The sequence below is a fragment of the Geotrypetes seraphini genome, chromosome 1 (assembly GCF_902459505.1).
Source record: "Geotrypetes seraphini chromosome 1, aGeoSer1.1, whole genome shotgun sequence".
Lineage (NCBI taxonomy): Eukaryota > Metazoa > Chordata > Amphibia > Gymnophiona > Dermophiidae > Geotrypetes > Geotrypetes seraphini.
Genome location: NC_047084.1, coordinates 192,756,077 through 192,773,991, shown reverse-complemented (window position 1 = coordinate 192,773,991; position 17,915 = coordinate 192,756,077). Strand labels below are relative to the sequence as shown.

Genomic DNA, 17,915 nt, shown 5'->3' with positions numbered 1-17,915 from the left:
TGAGAGACACTGCTGTATGCTAAGGCCATTTTTACCACTGGGATAAAATGGCCGATTTCCCTCTTTATCATATTAATGGCCATGTGCTAATTTTCCCATTAGCATATGGCCTCTGGCATGTGAGCTCCTACTGCCACCTATTTTGTAGGTGGTAGGGATTCATGTGCTAAAACTGTGTTAATCAGTGTGTAGCAATGCCAATGCTGTAATCAATTAGGGCATAAAACACCCACTTTCTATTCCTAGACCCACCCCCAGTGCTAAAAAAATAAATGTTATTTCTCAGCATGTGGGTAGCGTATGCACATCCCCAAATTACTATGGGATTCCTCCCTGCGCATCATGGTAAGACAGCTTTTGCTGTGGTAAGCACGTGTTGGTGCTTGCCACTGCTTTGTGAAAAGGTCCCTTAGACTGCAAATCATGAAGCAATGACACAATTAAATTATCACCCCATCATAAACTTAAACAGAAAAATATTATATAAATTAGATATTACCTGATTAAACTAAAGGCTTCTTTTACTAAGGTGCGCTAGTGTTTTTAGCGCATGCAGCAGATTAGCGCACGCTAACCCCGCGCTATGTGGCTAGAACTAACGGCAGCTCAATGCTGACGTTAGCGTCTAGCGTGTGCCGCATTGTAGTGCGCGCTATTCCGCGCATTAAAGCCCTATCGCAGCTTAGTAAAAGGAGCCCTAAAATTATGTTAAATATTTATCCTCATCAGCTATGACAAATATAGCAAGCTGCTTTTGAACTTTTTTTTTTTTTTAAACCATTCCAAGATGAATTCTATTGGTAGCTTCTTGGAAAAACCACATTTGTACAAGATTTTGTGGTACAAATAAAATAAGACTCCAAATTCCTGCTTTGCCACAAAGCGTAAACTGGAAGCTCTGACTGCACAAACACGAAACCCCCTCAAACATTCCAGAGGCTGACTGTAAATTGTTTAGAAAAAGCTTAAAGGTTTTTTTTAGTTCTGCCTCCTGTATACTGTTTGATTTCTGTACACGAACAAAAGGTTTTGCAAAAAGAGCCACCAGTTGTTAATGTATGGCAAAAATAATTTAAAGAGACATTTAATTACTATGAAGTGAATTAATAAAACACACTCAGTTCCTAAAGGAGATGCAATAATTATCCCAGTACCCAAGAAGAAGGAGTGGCCTAGGAGTTAGAACTATTGCCTAAGCACACTGAGGTTGTGGGTTCAAGCCCCACGCTGCTCCTTGTGACCCTGGGCAAGTCACTCAATCCTCCATTGTCCCAGGTATGATAGATAGATTGTGAGCCCACCAGGACAGATAGAGACAAATGACTGAGTACCTGACTATAAGCCACTTAGGCTAGAGTTTTGTTCAAATTTGGTTGTATTTGTTTTAAAGTTTTATTTGAACTTACTCCAACCTACCTCTCTTCCCACTTTGAATTCTACGATTCAAACAAGAATACACAAAGAACCTGCTGGTTTATGTTTCCATCAGTAAAAACCATGTCATAATAAGAGGTTCTTGGGAAAAAACCTTGGCATTTCAGGCTAGTGTAATGAATTCATGTTGGAATGCTCTTATTTCCCAAGCTCAATCTTATTATCTGTTTTGAAAAACTCTTAAAACTTATTTGTTTGAGAAATATTTGACCTAAGTGCAATTTGTATGTTTTGAGAAATATTTGATATTTATGATTGTAATTCACTGTTTGTCCAGCCTTTTCTTGCTGCGAACCGCCTTGAACTGATGGTTTGGCGGTATATAAGAATAAATTATTATTATTAATAGGTGGTATATAAATGACTAAAATAAATAAATGTCAATTAAAACCTTTAAAGCCTCACTGAAAAATGCATTTAAATTAAGGGCTCCTTTTACGAAGCCACGTTAACGGCTTTATCGCACGCAACTTTTTAGCGTGCGCTAACCCCCGCGCTAGCTGAAAAACTACCGCCTGCTCAAGAAGAGTCGGTGGCGGCTAGCGTGGCTGGCAAATTAATGCGCGCTATTACGCGCCTTAAACCGCTAACGCGGCTTCGTAGAAGGAGCCCTAAATGACTGAATATACCTGATCTAGTTGATCTTATACTATACCTCACCTTTTCAAGGTATGTGTAACTCCATGTCTTTCCATCGGCAAACAACCGAGAGACAATCCTGCCCTGACCATCATAGTCTACTTTTTCACTGGTTGTTCCTCTCTGGATGCTGGCAATTTGACCTGTAGATGAATAGGTAACATTGACGGCCATAAGCTTGCTGCTCGGTAACCAGAGGGTTGGATGCCCCGACATGTCATAAGCAATCCTTAGTAGGAATTTACGGTGGTCATCGTAGATTTTCTCTGTCCTCGTGGTTCGATCATAGTCAACAGAAAGGAGATTCCTGCCATTTACCTTTCATAAAACAATAAGATGGTACAATAAATCAAGCTGTTTGAATAGTAGTCACTTAAATGCTTTTCAAGCTATCAGCTATTGTTTAAACACCATTTACTTTGATTGATTCTCTTTGTCAGGAAATTAATTTACTAAGTTCTTGTGTAAGTGCAAGGCATTAGATTAACTGCTGTTTTAAAAGGTTTCATTAAACACAGAGACAGCCTGGCATTTGTTCAACATCTTTTAAATTACGCTCTTTTTGAAGTTTAGTCAACTGTTAACAAAATGCAAAAAAAATGTATTAATTAAAAAGTTCCAGAATCATGTGCTTCTTATCTACAGAGGAATTATGTGCCATTCATCTATATAAAATAAGTTTATTTATGCAACACTACAATGAGGGCTAAACATGTGTAAATTGATCGATAACACAGGCATTAAAAGTAACCACTGTGGGGTCACGTGATGGCTGGATCCTGAGCGGACGTCTGAGCGCCGAGCTCCGCTCTGCTTCCCCTGACTTCCTCCCCTCCCGGTGCACTCCTGACCGGTATTAGTTTGACAACATGCGGCGCAGCCGTTGCTAGGCGCTGAGAACCGGCGGAGGGCTGAAAAACGCGGCTTGCACGCCTCCGTGGAGGAGTATGCCGCCAGCGATTTCCTGGCCGACACAGGCAGTGGGGAGCCCGACGCACAAGATGGCGGGGGACCACGTGCTGGCGGGTGAGCTTCAACATTAAGATCTGCTCTGTCTCCCTTGCACTTTTCCGACCTCCTTCCTTCCCGGGGTGCTTTTGGATCGGACCTTGACAGACCCCTACCGGTGCAGTTGTTGCTGGGCGCCGGGAACCGGCCGGGGGTTGAGCACCACCGCGACTTGACTTTTCCAGCGGCGGAGTATGCCGCCTAAGGTTGCGAGGCCGACAAAGTCCTCTGGGAGCCCGGCGAGCAAGATGGCGGAGACCCAAACTGACACCGTTCCGGCCCACTCCCCTGACGAGGTGATGCAGGTCTCCATGAGGCACCTTTCGCAGCTGCTTGATGAAAAACTGGCCAAGCTGCATGCCTCTATGGATGACCTTAAAGATACCCTGGTGGGGCAGGCTGCACAACTGCAACAAGTAGAGGAGCGACTATCGGCTCAAGAGGACAGGGCTGGAATAGCTGATGGCAGGCTTGCTTCTCTGGAGGCCCGGGTTTCCCAGCTGGAGGAGAAAGTGGAAGATCAGGAGAACCGGGCTCGCAGAAAGAATCTTAGATTTATTGGAATACCAGAGACTGTACAAGATTCTGAGCTTAAGCACCTGATTGAACATTGGCTGCCCAAGGAGCTCGGCTTCCCGGACGTTGAGGGACCTGTGGTAGTGGAGCGTGTTCATCGTGTGGGGCACCGGCGTGATTCGGATGGTAATAACAGACCTCGAGCTGTGCTGGCCCGCTTCCACAACTATGCTGTTAAGGCCCGTTTACTTGATCTGTTTAAGAGGGCGCGGCATCTGCTATACGAGGGCGCTAAGCTACTGATATTTCAGGATTTCTCTACTAAAGTGGCGGAGCTGAGAAGAACCTTCACGCCTTACTGCTCTCAACTGGTTTCCAGAGGAATTCGATTTGCCTTTCTCTACCCGGCTAAGGTGCGCTTGACCTATGAGAACCGCACCTTTACGGTATCTAAGGCAGAGGAGCTGAAGCGCTTCGTTGAGAGTCTCCCTGCTCAGTAATGAGCTTGTTCTTCAGGGGGCATCCCTGCCAGAGGACTAGGAGAATTTCGCTTTGGGGGTGGGCCTTCGGGCCTACCATGCTTTCTCATGGATTCCTCTGGGACGAGGACTATTCTTGCCTGTTTGGACTGATTTGCTGCCCTTTGGATGGAGCCTATTTGTTTGGACATAGTTGCGCTGCCTCCGGACACATGCTGGGGGGCCTTTGGCGGTTTGCTGGCAAGATACTTGGGGAGGGGATGCTCCTATCCCTTTCAGCCAGCTTTTGAGCAGGATTGGACATCTGATACCTATTTTCTGACTCCCTCTTTGACCTGACCAGGAGAGCTGGCTGCCTTGTTTTGTTGTGCGGGGCTGGATGTCTTGGATCTCTTCTACTATTTTGTGACCCTCTGTGTTTGGCCTTTATGTCCAGGGGCTGTGATGTTTTCCTGTCCTCGGCTCTCCACTGTTTCATTTTATTGTAGTTTGGTCATGGCTGCAACCGGTACTTGTGGTTGGGGTTGCGGGGGGGGGGGGGGGGGGGTTGGGGGAGGGTGCGGGGGGAGTGTGAGCATCTGTGTTTGACTGCGGTGGGTGTTGGTGGCATGGGGATGTGGTCGCCAGTGTGGATGGGGGAAGAGGTGGTGGGGTTGCTGGAGGGGAGGGGGGTGGGTCATTTTGATTGCAGGGGGGGGTTGTTTGAAGAGGTTGGCAGTTGAGTTGGTGGGTAGTTTGGGGTATGGGTTGCATCCTAGGAATCTGGCTCAGTCTGATGTTTTGTTTGAGTGGACGGAGCGCCGGCTCGGCTGGGAGGCTGGTGCTGCCGTCCCGTATGATCTTTGGTCTTTTTTGTGTATTTTGGTTATATCTGGTTATTATGTCTGGGGTTAAGATTGCTAGCTTTAATGTAGATGGGTTGCACTCTCCTGTTAAGCGTAGTAAGGTACTTCAGTACTGTAGGAAACTACAGGTGGATGTTTTGCTTCTTCAAGAGACACATATCAACGCGTCTGAGCACGCTAAGCTCCGCAGGGATTGGGTGGGTGAGCTTGTCTTTGCTTCCTTTAATAACAGACAGAGGGGTGTAGCTGTGCTTTTCCATAAGAAACATACTTGTACTATGCACAAAGTGATTTCGGACTCTGAGGGCCGGTATGTAATTTGGGCAGGGGTGTTTCAGGGAACGAAATACGTTTTTTGCTCTATATATGCCCCTAATGTGTATTCTCATCGTTTTTTCTCTGTTTTAATTGCTGCCCTTGCTCCCTTTTCCGAGTACCAACTGGTGCTAGGTGGGGATTTCAATATTACTGCTGACCCCCTAATTGACTGTAAGCCTCCCAGGCCTCGTTTACCTCAAGGGGACCACAAGGGGATCAACTTTGTTACTTCGCAGTTGGGCCTTGTGGACCTTTGGCGCACGCTCCATCCAGACGAATCTGATTTTACTTTTTACTCCCCAGTGCATAAAGCACACAGTAGATTGGATTATTTGCTAGTTGCCCCACCCCTTCTGTCCGGAGTCCGGAGAGTGATGATTGAGGATGGAGTACTTTCCGATCATCACATGGTCTGGATGGAGCTTCTTGATCGCCAGGCGCCCCAGAGGACCTTGTCGGGCTGGAGAATGAATCCCACTTTGTATGAGGATAAAGATTTCCGCACTTTCTTGGTAAAACAATGGGATTCTTATCTAGCCGATAACCCCTCTTGTGATGTTTCCGAGGTGGTGTACTGGGAGGCTAGTAAAGCTGTTTTAAGGGGTAAAATTATAGCTTACACCTCCCATAAGCGGAAGGTACAGGATAAGGCACTGCTGGATCTGTCCCGTCAGTTGGGTCAGGTGCGGGGGGAGCTGCATAGAAAGAGTTCCATAGCCCTCAAGAATCAATACATGGAGCTGCGACGTCAAATTAATGATTTGCTGGCGCAGAGGGCCCTAAGGGATATTCAGATGTATAAATACCGTTTGCATAGGTGGGGCAACAAGGCGGGGAAGTTGTTGGCCTCCTTGGTTAACCACAGGGCCCGTAGGCAACATATTCCCAAAATCTGGGCTCCTGATGGCTCTGAGGCAACTTCGCCCGAGGCTATTCAACAGAGCTTTGTACAGTTTTATCAGGCTCTGTATGATCGGGGGAGCTGTGACACTGAGCAGAGAGCGGAGTTTTTTCGCGACCTTCCCCTTCCCGAGCTGTCCCAGGACCAGAGAGATGCACTTAATGCTCCAGTGCAGGGCATTGAGATCCAGAGAGCTATACGGGCTTTAAAGCTTGCGAAAGCTCCTGGCCCGGATGGGCTGGGCCCCGAATATTACAAATTGCTGGGGGAGAAGATTATTGGTCCCTTTCAGGCTTTATGTCAGGCCCTGTGTGAGGGGGGTTTGTCTCCGCATCGGCTTACTCATGCTCATATTGTTGTATTACCGAAGCCTGGAAGGGCGGAAGACCAGCTGGGGTCCTATCGGCCTATATCCCTGTTAAATCAAGATATTAAGCTCTTCGCGGCCATTATGGCTGCACGACTTGGCAAGGTCTTGCCCGGTCTGGTTCACCCGGACCAGGCCGGGTTTGTCCCAGGGCGGTATTCGTCTGCTAATGTTTTGCGAGCCCTATCTGTGCTTCAGAACCCGGCGCTGCTACGGAGACACCAGGGTCAGGAGAATGCCCTTATTGTAAGCCTGGATGCGGAAAAGGCATTTGATAAAGTTCTCTGGGATTATCTATTCTGGATTTTACCACAGATGGGTATCATGGGGAGCTTTCTGGCCGGGGTTCGTTCCCTATATGAGCAGCCGACTGCACAGATCTTGGTGAATGGGGCGCTCACCTCCTCCTTTTCCCTATCTCGAGGTACGCGTCAGGGATGTCCGCTCTCTCCTATGCTGTTCGTATTGGCCCTTGAACCTCTAGCGATTAAGATCAGGCACACTACAAACCTGCGGGGTATACATCTGGGGACGCAAGAATTTAAAATCAATTTGTTTGCTGATGATATGCTTATATTTTTGGGGGATGTTATTACGGGAGTGCCTGCACTAATTCAGATTATCCAACAATTTGGCATGTTTTCCGGTCTGAGTATTAATTTTGAAAAGTCGGAAGCTCTGGCGGTCCACTCGCACTGTGTGGCTCATCATGACCCTTCTTTCTCATTAAAATGGTCTGGGGGCACGCTTAAATACCTGGGAGTGTTTTTGCATGCGGACCCGCGGGTGGTATATAGAAAAAATGTACTAGACAAACTAGATGCGGTTGGAGCGCTTTGCAAGCGGTGGATGGACTTTCCGATTTCTTTTCTCGGTCGCGTTGCTCTTTTTAAGATGGTCCTCTTGCCAAAGTTGCTCTATCCTCTGCAGATGGTGCCTCTGTGGGTCACATGTAGAGATCTTAGGAAATATAAAGGCATTGTTTCATCTTTCATATGGCGCTCTAAACGGGCGCGAATTGGTTACCCAAAGCTTATTAGAGAGCGGTCTCAGGAAGGGGTAAATCTCCCGGATCTTCGTCTCTATAACGTGGCGGCTTTGCTTCGTTGGGTGCACGAAATCTATACGGGTGAGACTAAGTTTGCCCCGCGGGGATTTTGGTCCATGTTGGCGGACCCGGTATCAGTGTTCAATCTCTTGAGACCCGGGGCTGGCACTTGTGCTTCCTTGTTGCGACCTTTGCGGACCGCTTGGGGTTGGTGGCGCAGAGAAGTGGGGGGTTCGTCGGGCCCCTCCCCTTTCTTGGAGTTCGTGGCTAATCCTGCTTTCCCTGCGGGTACACATGTCTTCTTTGTGCGGGCTAGCAGATCCGGGTGCCGATTTGTTGGCCAGCTTGTGGAGCTGGGTTCGGGGCGACTGCCGGATTTTTTTGCATGTCAGGAACACTGGGCGTGGAATGCAGGGTCAGTACTGTTCTATCTCCAACTTCGTAGTTATTGTTCTTCGCTGCGGCTGCCGTCCGGGGAGTTACCCTCCTTTTCCCCGCTGGATAGGGCTTTCCTTTCCCTCTCCCTTGAACTTAACTCGCTCTCGGCTTGGTACAAACTGGGGAGAGATTGGAGGCCTGCTGAGGTTTTTCTGTCCCGAATGGCGGATGGCTGGAGCTCTGAGTTGGGTGAAGAGGTTACGGTTGATGAGTTGTCCCAATGCTTTGCGGATGGTGCGGGGGCGACTCCTAACGTTGCTCTACATGAGATTCATCTTAAGATCGTGCATAGGGCGTATGTAACCCGCTGCGTTGGATACAATATGGGCCTGTGGCCTGATGCCTTTTGTACCCGGTGTCCTGCTCTCAAGGGGACGCTAGTGCATCATTTTTTGGAATGCTCTTTGGTGGGACCGCTGTGGGTACGTGCACTTCAAGAGGTGGAGGATGTTTTGGGGTGCTCCCTGGAATGGTCGTACAGGACTCTGCTGCTTGGTGTCACGGCTCCCCTAACTGAGGCTGGTGTTTCTGCGCCTTTGCAACGCTTTGTGCTGGTGGCCCTTGGGCTCGTTAAGAAGCTAATTCTGCAGCACTGGGTGGGTAGTGTGTGCCCTACGTTTCAACAATGGAGAGCTAGTATGTCCCAGATGGCGGTCTGGGAGAGGCAACGCAAGAAGGATGCCACTAGCTGGCAATCAGTGGCCTATGTGGCGTGCTGGGACTCGTTCTAAGTTGGGTCGGTTCCTTGGGATGCAAGGGGAGGGGGGGGGGAACTGGGGCGGGGGGAGGGAGGGAGGTTTGTTTTCCTGTTGTTCTGTTTCAAACATGAAAAATGTGACCTTTCACGAGAAGGCTATGTTTGAATGCCTAATCTCTGGCCTAGCTGTATTGTATACCTGATTATTGTATCTATGCTGTTATTCTTTTTTGGCTTGGTTGCTGATTGTTCCTCTTGTGACTGGTTCATTCAATAAAAATATTTTCAAAAAAAAAAAAGTAACCACTGTACTTTGTTCAATCTTCAGCAACATTTTAAAAACTAAAGGCAGAACCGCTGATATTCAAAACCTTTAGCAACTTTCAAGGTCAGCACAATACAACAGAATTATACTGTAAATTGTAGTCAAGGTCCCCTGTTTTTCACAGCAAGGGTTAGAAAACAGTGCAGCACACTTTAATTATGTATTATTTCTATCTTCTATTTCAGTTTTCACCTTATTTTTTTTTCTTTCCAGTACTTTCTCTTTCATTTACATTTCTCTCACTCTGCTCTATTTCTCCCTTTCTGTGTAGTCCTTATTGTGTTCTACTTACCTCTTTCAGCCTAAGTTCGCAACCTCCCTGTCCTTGTTCAACATTCTCTTCATTCTGTTATTCCTCCTGTTGTTCACTCTAAGCCAGGGGTAGGCAATTCCGGTCCTCGAGAGCCGGAGCCAGGTCAGGTTTTCAGGATATCCACAATGAATATGTATGAGATGGATTTGCATGCACTGCCTCCTTGAGATGCAAATCTATCTCATGCATATTTATTGTGGATATCCTGAAAACCTGACCTGGCTCCGGCTCTTGAGGACCGGAATTGCCTACCCCTGCTCTAAGCTGCTACTCCTGTTTCCTTCAGTCTTTTGTCCCTCTGTGTAATGAAGTGGAGAGTGCACTGAGGGCGCACTTTAGCTGCTTGATAGCATGGGGCACTACACTGCCTAAGCAAGACCTGAGTCTGCGGGGTTGGGCTCAGGGGAAAGGAATGTAGAGAGATCCCATAGTAAGAAAACATACAAAAATGAAGACAGATAAAGGCCATAAGGCCTATCTAGTTGGCCTAACCATGCCATCTACTATCCTCTTCTCTCCCTTAGAGATCCAACATACTTGTCCCAAACTTTCTTGAATTCAGATCCACTTTTAGTCTCCACCACCTCCACCGGGAGGCCATTCCAAGTAGTCACCACCCTTTCAATGGAAAAGTATTTTCAGAGGTTACTTCTGAATCTGTCTCCTTTCATCATCATCCTATGCCTCTTCATTCTAGTTTATTTCAATTGAAAGAGACTTGCTTCATGTGCATTTATGCCAGGTATGTATTTAAACATCTCTATCATATCTCCTCTCTCCAACCTTTCCTTCAAATAATAAATATTGAGATCAATCCCGGGGCACCAGCGCATGTGATCCCCAGCAAGGAGAGGAGAAAGGGAGCCGGAGAGACGTCCCTCCGCTCCCTGCCGGAGCCGATCTCCCACGCAGTGGCAAGAAGGCTCCCACCCACCAGCTTTGGGCATCCCATAGGCCCTTTAAAAACAAAAAAGATCACTCCCAGGGCATCAGTGCACACGAGTCCCCAGCAAGGAGAAGAGGAAGGGAGCCGGAGAGTCGTTCTTCCTCTCCCTACTGGAGCCGATCTCCCACGCAGCAGCAGGGAAGGCCCCGCTCACCAGCTTTGGGCCTCATATCAGCCCTTTAAAGGGCTGACTGACAGGCGGGCCTGCCCTGCCAGCGGGCCTGGCCAAAGGTCCCTTTGTGTGAACCAAGAAGGACCAAGCCCAGAACTATACATCACCCACCCTACAAAGAGAGCACAAAGACAAAACCCAAGGATTCACAGCACACTCCCAGTACATCTACTACTACCTCTATCAAAAGCCACATGTAACTAGGTCCACTCTACCCTATTGGAACACCCACCTACCAGGATCCTCTGAGACTCAACTACTCAACAGATCCCTCTCTACAACTTTGCCTGTGTAACAAACACAATGGAGTTATCCACAAAAAAAAAAAAAGTACATTATCCTGCTTCACTCTACTCCTTGCAAACTGAAAAGTGGCATGGAACTTCATCATCCCATTCCCAGTATTTCTAACAGCCAACAGACCTCACCACCCAATCAGGAAAAGTCATGAATACATAAACCTAGTAGACTACTCATCCTATATGCACAATAGTATCTCCACAACATGGAGAAGAAGACCTCCCATCACGCCAACAAACCCACCTCCTTCCAAGCTCCATCATAGGCCAAAAGTCCTAATTTACCCTAAAAGGGTAAACAACATGCAAACAGTATATTCTCCAATTGCCTGTGCGTACATGAATATCAAAGTGCTAGGTCCCAAGACCAACCGAATAAAGGACTGGGTAGAAACAATGAAACTAAGATGCCCATTCCTCGCTGAAACCTGACTAACCTCTGACCCCCATATAACAGAATTCTGCCCACAGGGCTATAAACTCGTGATGGTCTGCCATGAGAAAAAACAAGGTGGAAGATTGGCTATTTTTGTCAGAAACAACCTAAACATAGACATACTGGACAAAACCACTATTCACTACATAGACTTACTAGCCTGCAAACTATCTGGTGACTCGCTAGAAAACTCCATGACCTGCCTTCTATGCTACATCATGCCTGGTAAATGAGAAGTTGCATGACCTGAATTTGTAGACTTTGCTTTTCAAAACTCACTATCCTCAGAACAAAACCTAATCCTAGGCGATCTAAACCTTCACCTTGAAGACCACTCCTCCAAACAAGTGGAAAACCTTCTCTCATTTCTTGATGCCTTTTCCTACCAGATTCTAGATCCCCAAGCCACACATGAAAAAGGATACCAACTTGATATAATAGCCTTCATGAATCATCAATCCATCTTACCGGAGATCCACATCTCAAACAGGATCTGGCATCGCTCCTGGTCAGACCACTACATGTATACCTTCAACATCAACTGGCACAAGGCAAAACTAAACATGAAACTCAAAGATCAATCTATAGAGCACGGCAAACTATAGATCCTCTCATATTCTGGAATACAGCAAACACTATGATCGAAACCTGAGATCATAAAGAATTTATATCCCAATGGCACACACTAAGTGAAACAATTCTGGACAAGCTGGCACCAATACAAATAAAGAACAGAATCAGCTGTCCAATCCAACAAATGGTTTGACAACAAACTTCTTCTACTCAAAAGAAGATGCAGGCAACTTGAAAGAGATTGGAGAAAAAGGAACCAGGAGCACACAAAAACAAAATGGAGAAACCTGATCAAACAATGCAAAGCCAAACTTAAGGAAAAACAGAAAATATTCTACATCAAACAGATAGGCATGGAAACTTAAGACATAAAAAACTCTTCAAGTTAATAAAAGATCTCACCGACACTAAATCCTACCTAGCCACCAATAGAAACCTATCCCCCTCAGCCACCCAACTGGCAGATTACTTCAAAACCAAAATGACAACCATCAGAACCACCTTTGAAAACACCCCTAGCCTTCTGGATGAGATCTCACTACAACCACAGAAGAAGAGGCAGTCACAGCAGATAGAATATGGTCCGACTTTCCGACAATACAATGGCCTGACCTGAACCGACTCTACAAAAAATATAGTCATGCTGCATGTGACCTTAACGACTGTCCCCCCTCCCCTTACCTGCTGAAAACCGCCTCTCCAAAATTCCAAACTCACCTCATGCAGAGAGGGCCAATTCCCACAGGAGCTCAGCAAGATTATCATCATCCCAATCACCAAAGACCCAAGGGGCGCAACTGAGCTCCCCTCCAACTATAGACCCATAGCCTCAATACCAATCTATGTGAAACTAATGGAATGCCTAGAAGACTACAGCCTATTTCACCCCTCACAATCTGGATTCAGAACCAATTACAGCACAGAGACACTACTAGCATCTTTCCTGGACACAGCCTGGTAGCACCTAAGCAAAGGAAAAAGATGCTGGTCATACAACTAGATCTTTCAGCTGCAGGCTGTAGACCACATCATCCTTCTACAAATACTGGAAGCAGCAGGAATCACTGTCAGGGTATACTCATGGCTCCAAGGTTTCCTGGAAACCAGAACCTACAGAGTCAAAACAAACAGAGAAAAATCAAAATCATGGTCCAACTCCTGTGGCATACCCCAATGCTCTTCAACCTCTACATTGCATCCCTTGGCACCCACTTAGACAATCTAGGGATAACATCATACAGCTATGCAGACATCACCATACTCCTTCCCTCTCATCAACCAACTCTCATCACAGCCAACTCTCATCACAACAGAAAAACTGCATAAAACAATAGAAACAGTTGAAAAATGGATGACAAACCACAAGCTAAAGCTGAACACAGAAAAAACAAAATTCCTACTGCTTCAAAAAGAAAAAACTCAATCCATAACAGAAATAAAGATAAAATCCACTACATATTCCATTCTACCCACCCTAAAACTTCTTGGGGTGATGATGGACAGATACTGCACCATGCAACTACAAATCGACAAGACAATTCAGAAATCCTTCACAGTCATGCAGAACCTTAGACAAATATGAAAATTATCCAACACAGAGCAATTATGACTCCTGGTACAGTCCCTAGTTGTTAGACTACTGGACTACTGTAATGTCCTTTACCTACCCTGCCCCACAAGCATGATAAAACAATTACATAATGTACAAAACACGGCCCTCAGACTGATCTACTCTCTAAGCAAATATGATCACATCATTCCAGCATACCTAGACATGCACCGGCTTCCAATGAAAGTGCAAATATTATTCAAATTCTATTGTCTACTATACAAAGCCCTGAATGGCACTGCCCCATCTACCTGAACAATCACCTTATCCAGCACAGCTCAACCAGACCAAGGAGAATATAGACTCCATTTATTCAACCTCAATCAAAGGCATGCAGCGCAAGATTACTAGTGACTCAGGCAGTGAAACTAGACCTCTATATCACCCACACACTGTTAACATTGCCTGACTACAAAACCCTCCAAAGGGAAATAAAGACCCTGCTGTTCAAGAACTTTGTAAAGACAAGTTAATGCCATACCAAGTATCTCATATCTCAGACAATGTCATAATCGTGTAACAAGTACCTGAACCTGTAATTCTCCTGGAAATGTCCAGCTCACCTCTTTTATAATCCACCTAGAACTATGAGGCTAAGGCGGAATAAAAGTCACTAATGTAATGTAATATAATCTTTACTTCTGTCCCCATAAGTCTTTTGACGAAAACCACCGACCATTTTAGTATACTTCCTCTGGATTGACTCTATCCTGTTTATTTCTTTTTGACGGTGCAGTCTCCAGAATTCTACACAACGTTCTAAATGAGGTCTCACCAGTCTTATACAGGGGCCATCCTTCTAGCTTTCGCCAACTCCTTTTCTACCTGTTTAAAATCATCACATACTATCACTCCCAAGTCCCACTCCTCTTTTGTGCACAAAAGTTCTTCACACCCCTAAACTGTACTGTTCCCTTGAGTTTTTGCAGCCCAAATACATGACCTTACATTTCTTAGCATTAAATCTTAGCTGTCAAATTTCAGACCATTCTTCAAGCTTTGCTAGGTCCTCCCTCATGTTATTCACATCACCAGGGATGTCTACCCTATTACAGATTTGTATCATCTGCAAAGACATAAAAATTACCAGACAGTCCTTCAGCAATATCTCTTACAAAAATGTTAAAAAAATCAGGCCAAAGAACTGAACTTTGTGACACACCACTGGTAACATCCCTTTCCTCAGAGCAATCTCCATTGACCACTACCCTTTATCCCTTTCCACTCAATCAGATCCTGATCCATTCTGTCACAGTGGGGCCCATACTGAGGGCACTCAGTTTATTAGATGCCTGTGTGAAACAGCGCCAAAGGCTTTTCTAAAATCTAAATACACCACATCCAGCACTCTCTCTCTATCCAGTTCTCTGGTCACCCAGTCAAAGAAACTGATCAGATTTGTTTGACAATACCTGTCTCTAGTGAATTCATGTTGCCTTAGGGCCTTAATTCTCTGGATTCCAGAAACTGCACGATTCTCTGTTTTAAAAGAGTAGTACACGCTGGTTTTCTAAGCAGCAGTCAGCAGTACACGCTGGTTTTACAAACAGCGGTGCTTCAAGCAATGATTGAAAGAATATTGTGAATTTGTATGTTTTACCTATCACGATCAAATCACAAGACTCCTGAGACAGGCCCCCTTGGTCCGAAACATGATTGTGTCGAGTCATTTACAATAAAAAGAGACACCTTTGTTGTTCTTTCTTGCTGAGATACATGGAGGAGCATTTTCAATAGGATGTCTAAGTCTGACTTTGGGCGTTTTGAGAAAAATGTCCAACTATCTGCTGAAGAAAATGTCCATTTTCAAACCCACAAAACATCTATCTTTTTTTTTCCAGAAATGGCCCAGCTAGACATTTTGTCCCAGATTCTCTATAGGGTGCTGGTATCGGTGACCGCCTAAAAAGCAGCTGTCGATCATGTCAATCACACGATGGCACCCTATAGAGAATTGTTCCTCCGTGAAAGATAGGCACAGGAAATGTAGGCCAGGGTTTTTCAGGCCTACATTTCCGGCACCTATGTCGTGAATAGAGCCAACATAGGTGTTTTAGGCTGCCTAACGCCATTTCCAGTGTTAGCCACACCCATAGTGGTGTGTTGCAGCTTAAAATGCCTATCTAGGTGCTGTTTCTAGAATTTTCCCCTTTGTCATTATTTTTTAAAAAGTCCAAATTGAAAATATCCAAAACAAGCTATTTCCATGTAGGAGCAGCAAGCATTTTTAATGGACTGACCACATAGACATGCCAGCAGAGCAGTGGAGCACCTAGGGGGCATTGCTTTGAACTGCACATTAAGGGTGCCAGGTACACATCTTATCATAACCTCTGTACATTATATGGTGAGCCCTATAAAACTTCCCCATAACCTACTGTACCCACCTGTCTACCACCCCAATAGCTCTTATGCCTGCAGCTGTCACCTATATGGCGATATAGTGGATTTTTGGTGGGCTCACACTTTCCACCAGAATTATACTAGTTAGGGTTGCATATGGGCCTGGGTTTCCTTCTCTGCAGACCCCTACACTGCCCACCAGGCTACTCTAAATACCTGCTTGCAGCTCTACTAGGACTGACAATAATATCTGCAGCTGTCAGACAGATATGGACTATATCATGTAGATATCTGGGGGGTGGGAGAGGGATCAGTGACCACTGGGGGTGGGGGTGGGGGCCATATTTTCATCCCTCCAGTGGTCAATCAGTTTGGGTATCTTTTTGGACCTTATTTGTTTTAAAAGCAGGTCTAGACTAAAACGTCCAAATTGTACCCTGGATGTTTTGTGACATGTTTGATTATCGCTGTAAAACGTCCAAGTGCTAAATCTGCCCTAATGCCACCCAAAACATGCTTCGAAGAGGCCCTCTTAACATTTAGATGCACTGGAAACAAAATGACCAGAATGACGTCTAAAAGGTCAGTTTTGAAAATGCCAACTGGGATGTTTTGGACTAGTAAGATGTCCAAGTGCTGGTTTATGCCATCATTTGGATGTCTATCTTTTTTGAAAATGAGTCCTACAGACTCTAACAGCTATAGGTTGATCACTAGCATAGGATAAAACCTGTAACAACTGTTTGCTGCATTTATGAAATTCAAAATTATTAATGCGTCAGCTTTATCCTAAAAAAGAAAACTCTTAACTTTGAACTTATCTGTACATAGTTTACTTTGCATATTCATAACAGTACAGTGCATATTCATAACTATTACATAAAAATAAGTGGTGAATATATTTCACATTTTCATAAAATTTCCATTCCTATCTAAGTATTTGATAATTTACAAAATTTTACACCTCTGATCTGTATACTGAATTCAAGGTGTAGGGCTTGAGATTAACAATTTGGCCTTCCCTTCCCTCCCCTTGTCTTGATAAAATCCTTAGACTATAGGAAATTACAAAGAGCTATGTTTTTAAAAGGGGACAATCTATAAATGTAAGAGCAAACTTTGGATTTTGCCGTGGGCTTTTAATAGAAATAGAAACTATGTTAACTTTTGCTTGCTGCCAACACGATTGTGCCTCATTAAAATCCGAGTATGCTCACCCGAAGTTTCCGACCAAACACTATGACTTTTCCTTGTGCTTGTTCTTTTCGGAATCTCCACTCCACCAGATTCTGCCCATTGTCCCCTGGGAGTGTCATGTTTCTTTTTGCTACTGTGGGGTTGGCTGGGCCAGCTAAAATATGTGGCTCTGTTTGAAAATGCGTATCCATGCCATTGCCATAAATAATTTTGAGAGAGCCATCATATCCAATCTGGTAGCTGTTTTTTAACTGATCTGGAAAAGCATCAAAAACACAAAAGCTGAGTCAAAAGACTGGAATTTACAAATCATTTATGTCAAGACATAATTTTACATAAAATCACAAAAATGTATGCAAATTGCCAACAGTAAGAGTTAGATTCACTAATATTTTTTGACACCATAAGCAGAGTATGGAGAAAATGAGATTTAGTTAATTGGGCTCTAAGTACTCTCCTACAAGATATCAACTGGAAAACATAACAATTTATAGTTATCTACTGCATAGTTTCATTAAAAAAAAAATCACATTGTATTATGACATTTCAGAAAGGTGCTAAGTTATCATCTTCATTTTTAATTAACAGGTATCAAAGCATACTGTACTTTGTAAATTTATTAATAAGGTAGATTCATTAAGCATATTCTGCTATGATAGCATAGCATAGCATAGCATTATTCTGCTATGATAATCTTACTAACCTCTAGGGGTAGATTCAAGAAAGAGTGCCAAAACTTAGGCACCAGTTGATGTGCACTAAGGGCCAGATTCTGTAACCGGTGCCCAAGTCAGTGGCCGCCAATCGCCTGTTAATCAGTCCAGGGCGCCGGTTATAGAATCGCTCCTAGATAGGTGGCTGAAATGTAGGCCTGGAGAACCCAGGGCTACATTTCAGCCACTTATCTTTGCCGCTAAACCGCAGCAGCCGATTGCGGCAGGGGGATTCCCCCCTCGCCTGTCAGCTGAGTGGCAAGGATTCCCCAAAGTCGCGATTCTGTAACTGGCACCTA

The 17,915-nt window shown here is 45.0% G+C and overlaps 1 protein-coding gene across 5 annotated transcripts in view; it reads right to left on the bottom strand.

Moving 5' to 3' along the window:
* The window catches only part of TENM3 (teneurin transmembrane protein 3), a 2,583,516-nt gene that overhangs the window by 36,566 nt on the left and 2,529,035 nt on the right, over positions 1 to 17,915 (bottom strand). For all 5 annotated transcript variants that reach the window (XM_033942956.1, XM_033942961.1, XM_033942964.1 and 2 more), the window contains 2 exons: positions 16,924 to 17,159; positions 2,095 to 2,391 (listed from right to left, as the gene is read on the bottom strand). In XM_033942956.1, coding sequence (XP_033798847.1) covers positions 2,095 to 2,391; positions 16,924 to 17,159 — 533 coding nt within the window. The remainder of the gene's footprint in view (positions 1 to 2,094; positions 2,392 to 16,923; positions 17,160 to 17,915) is intronic.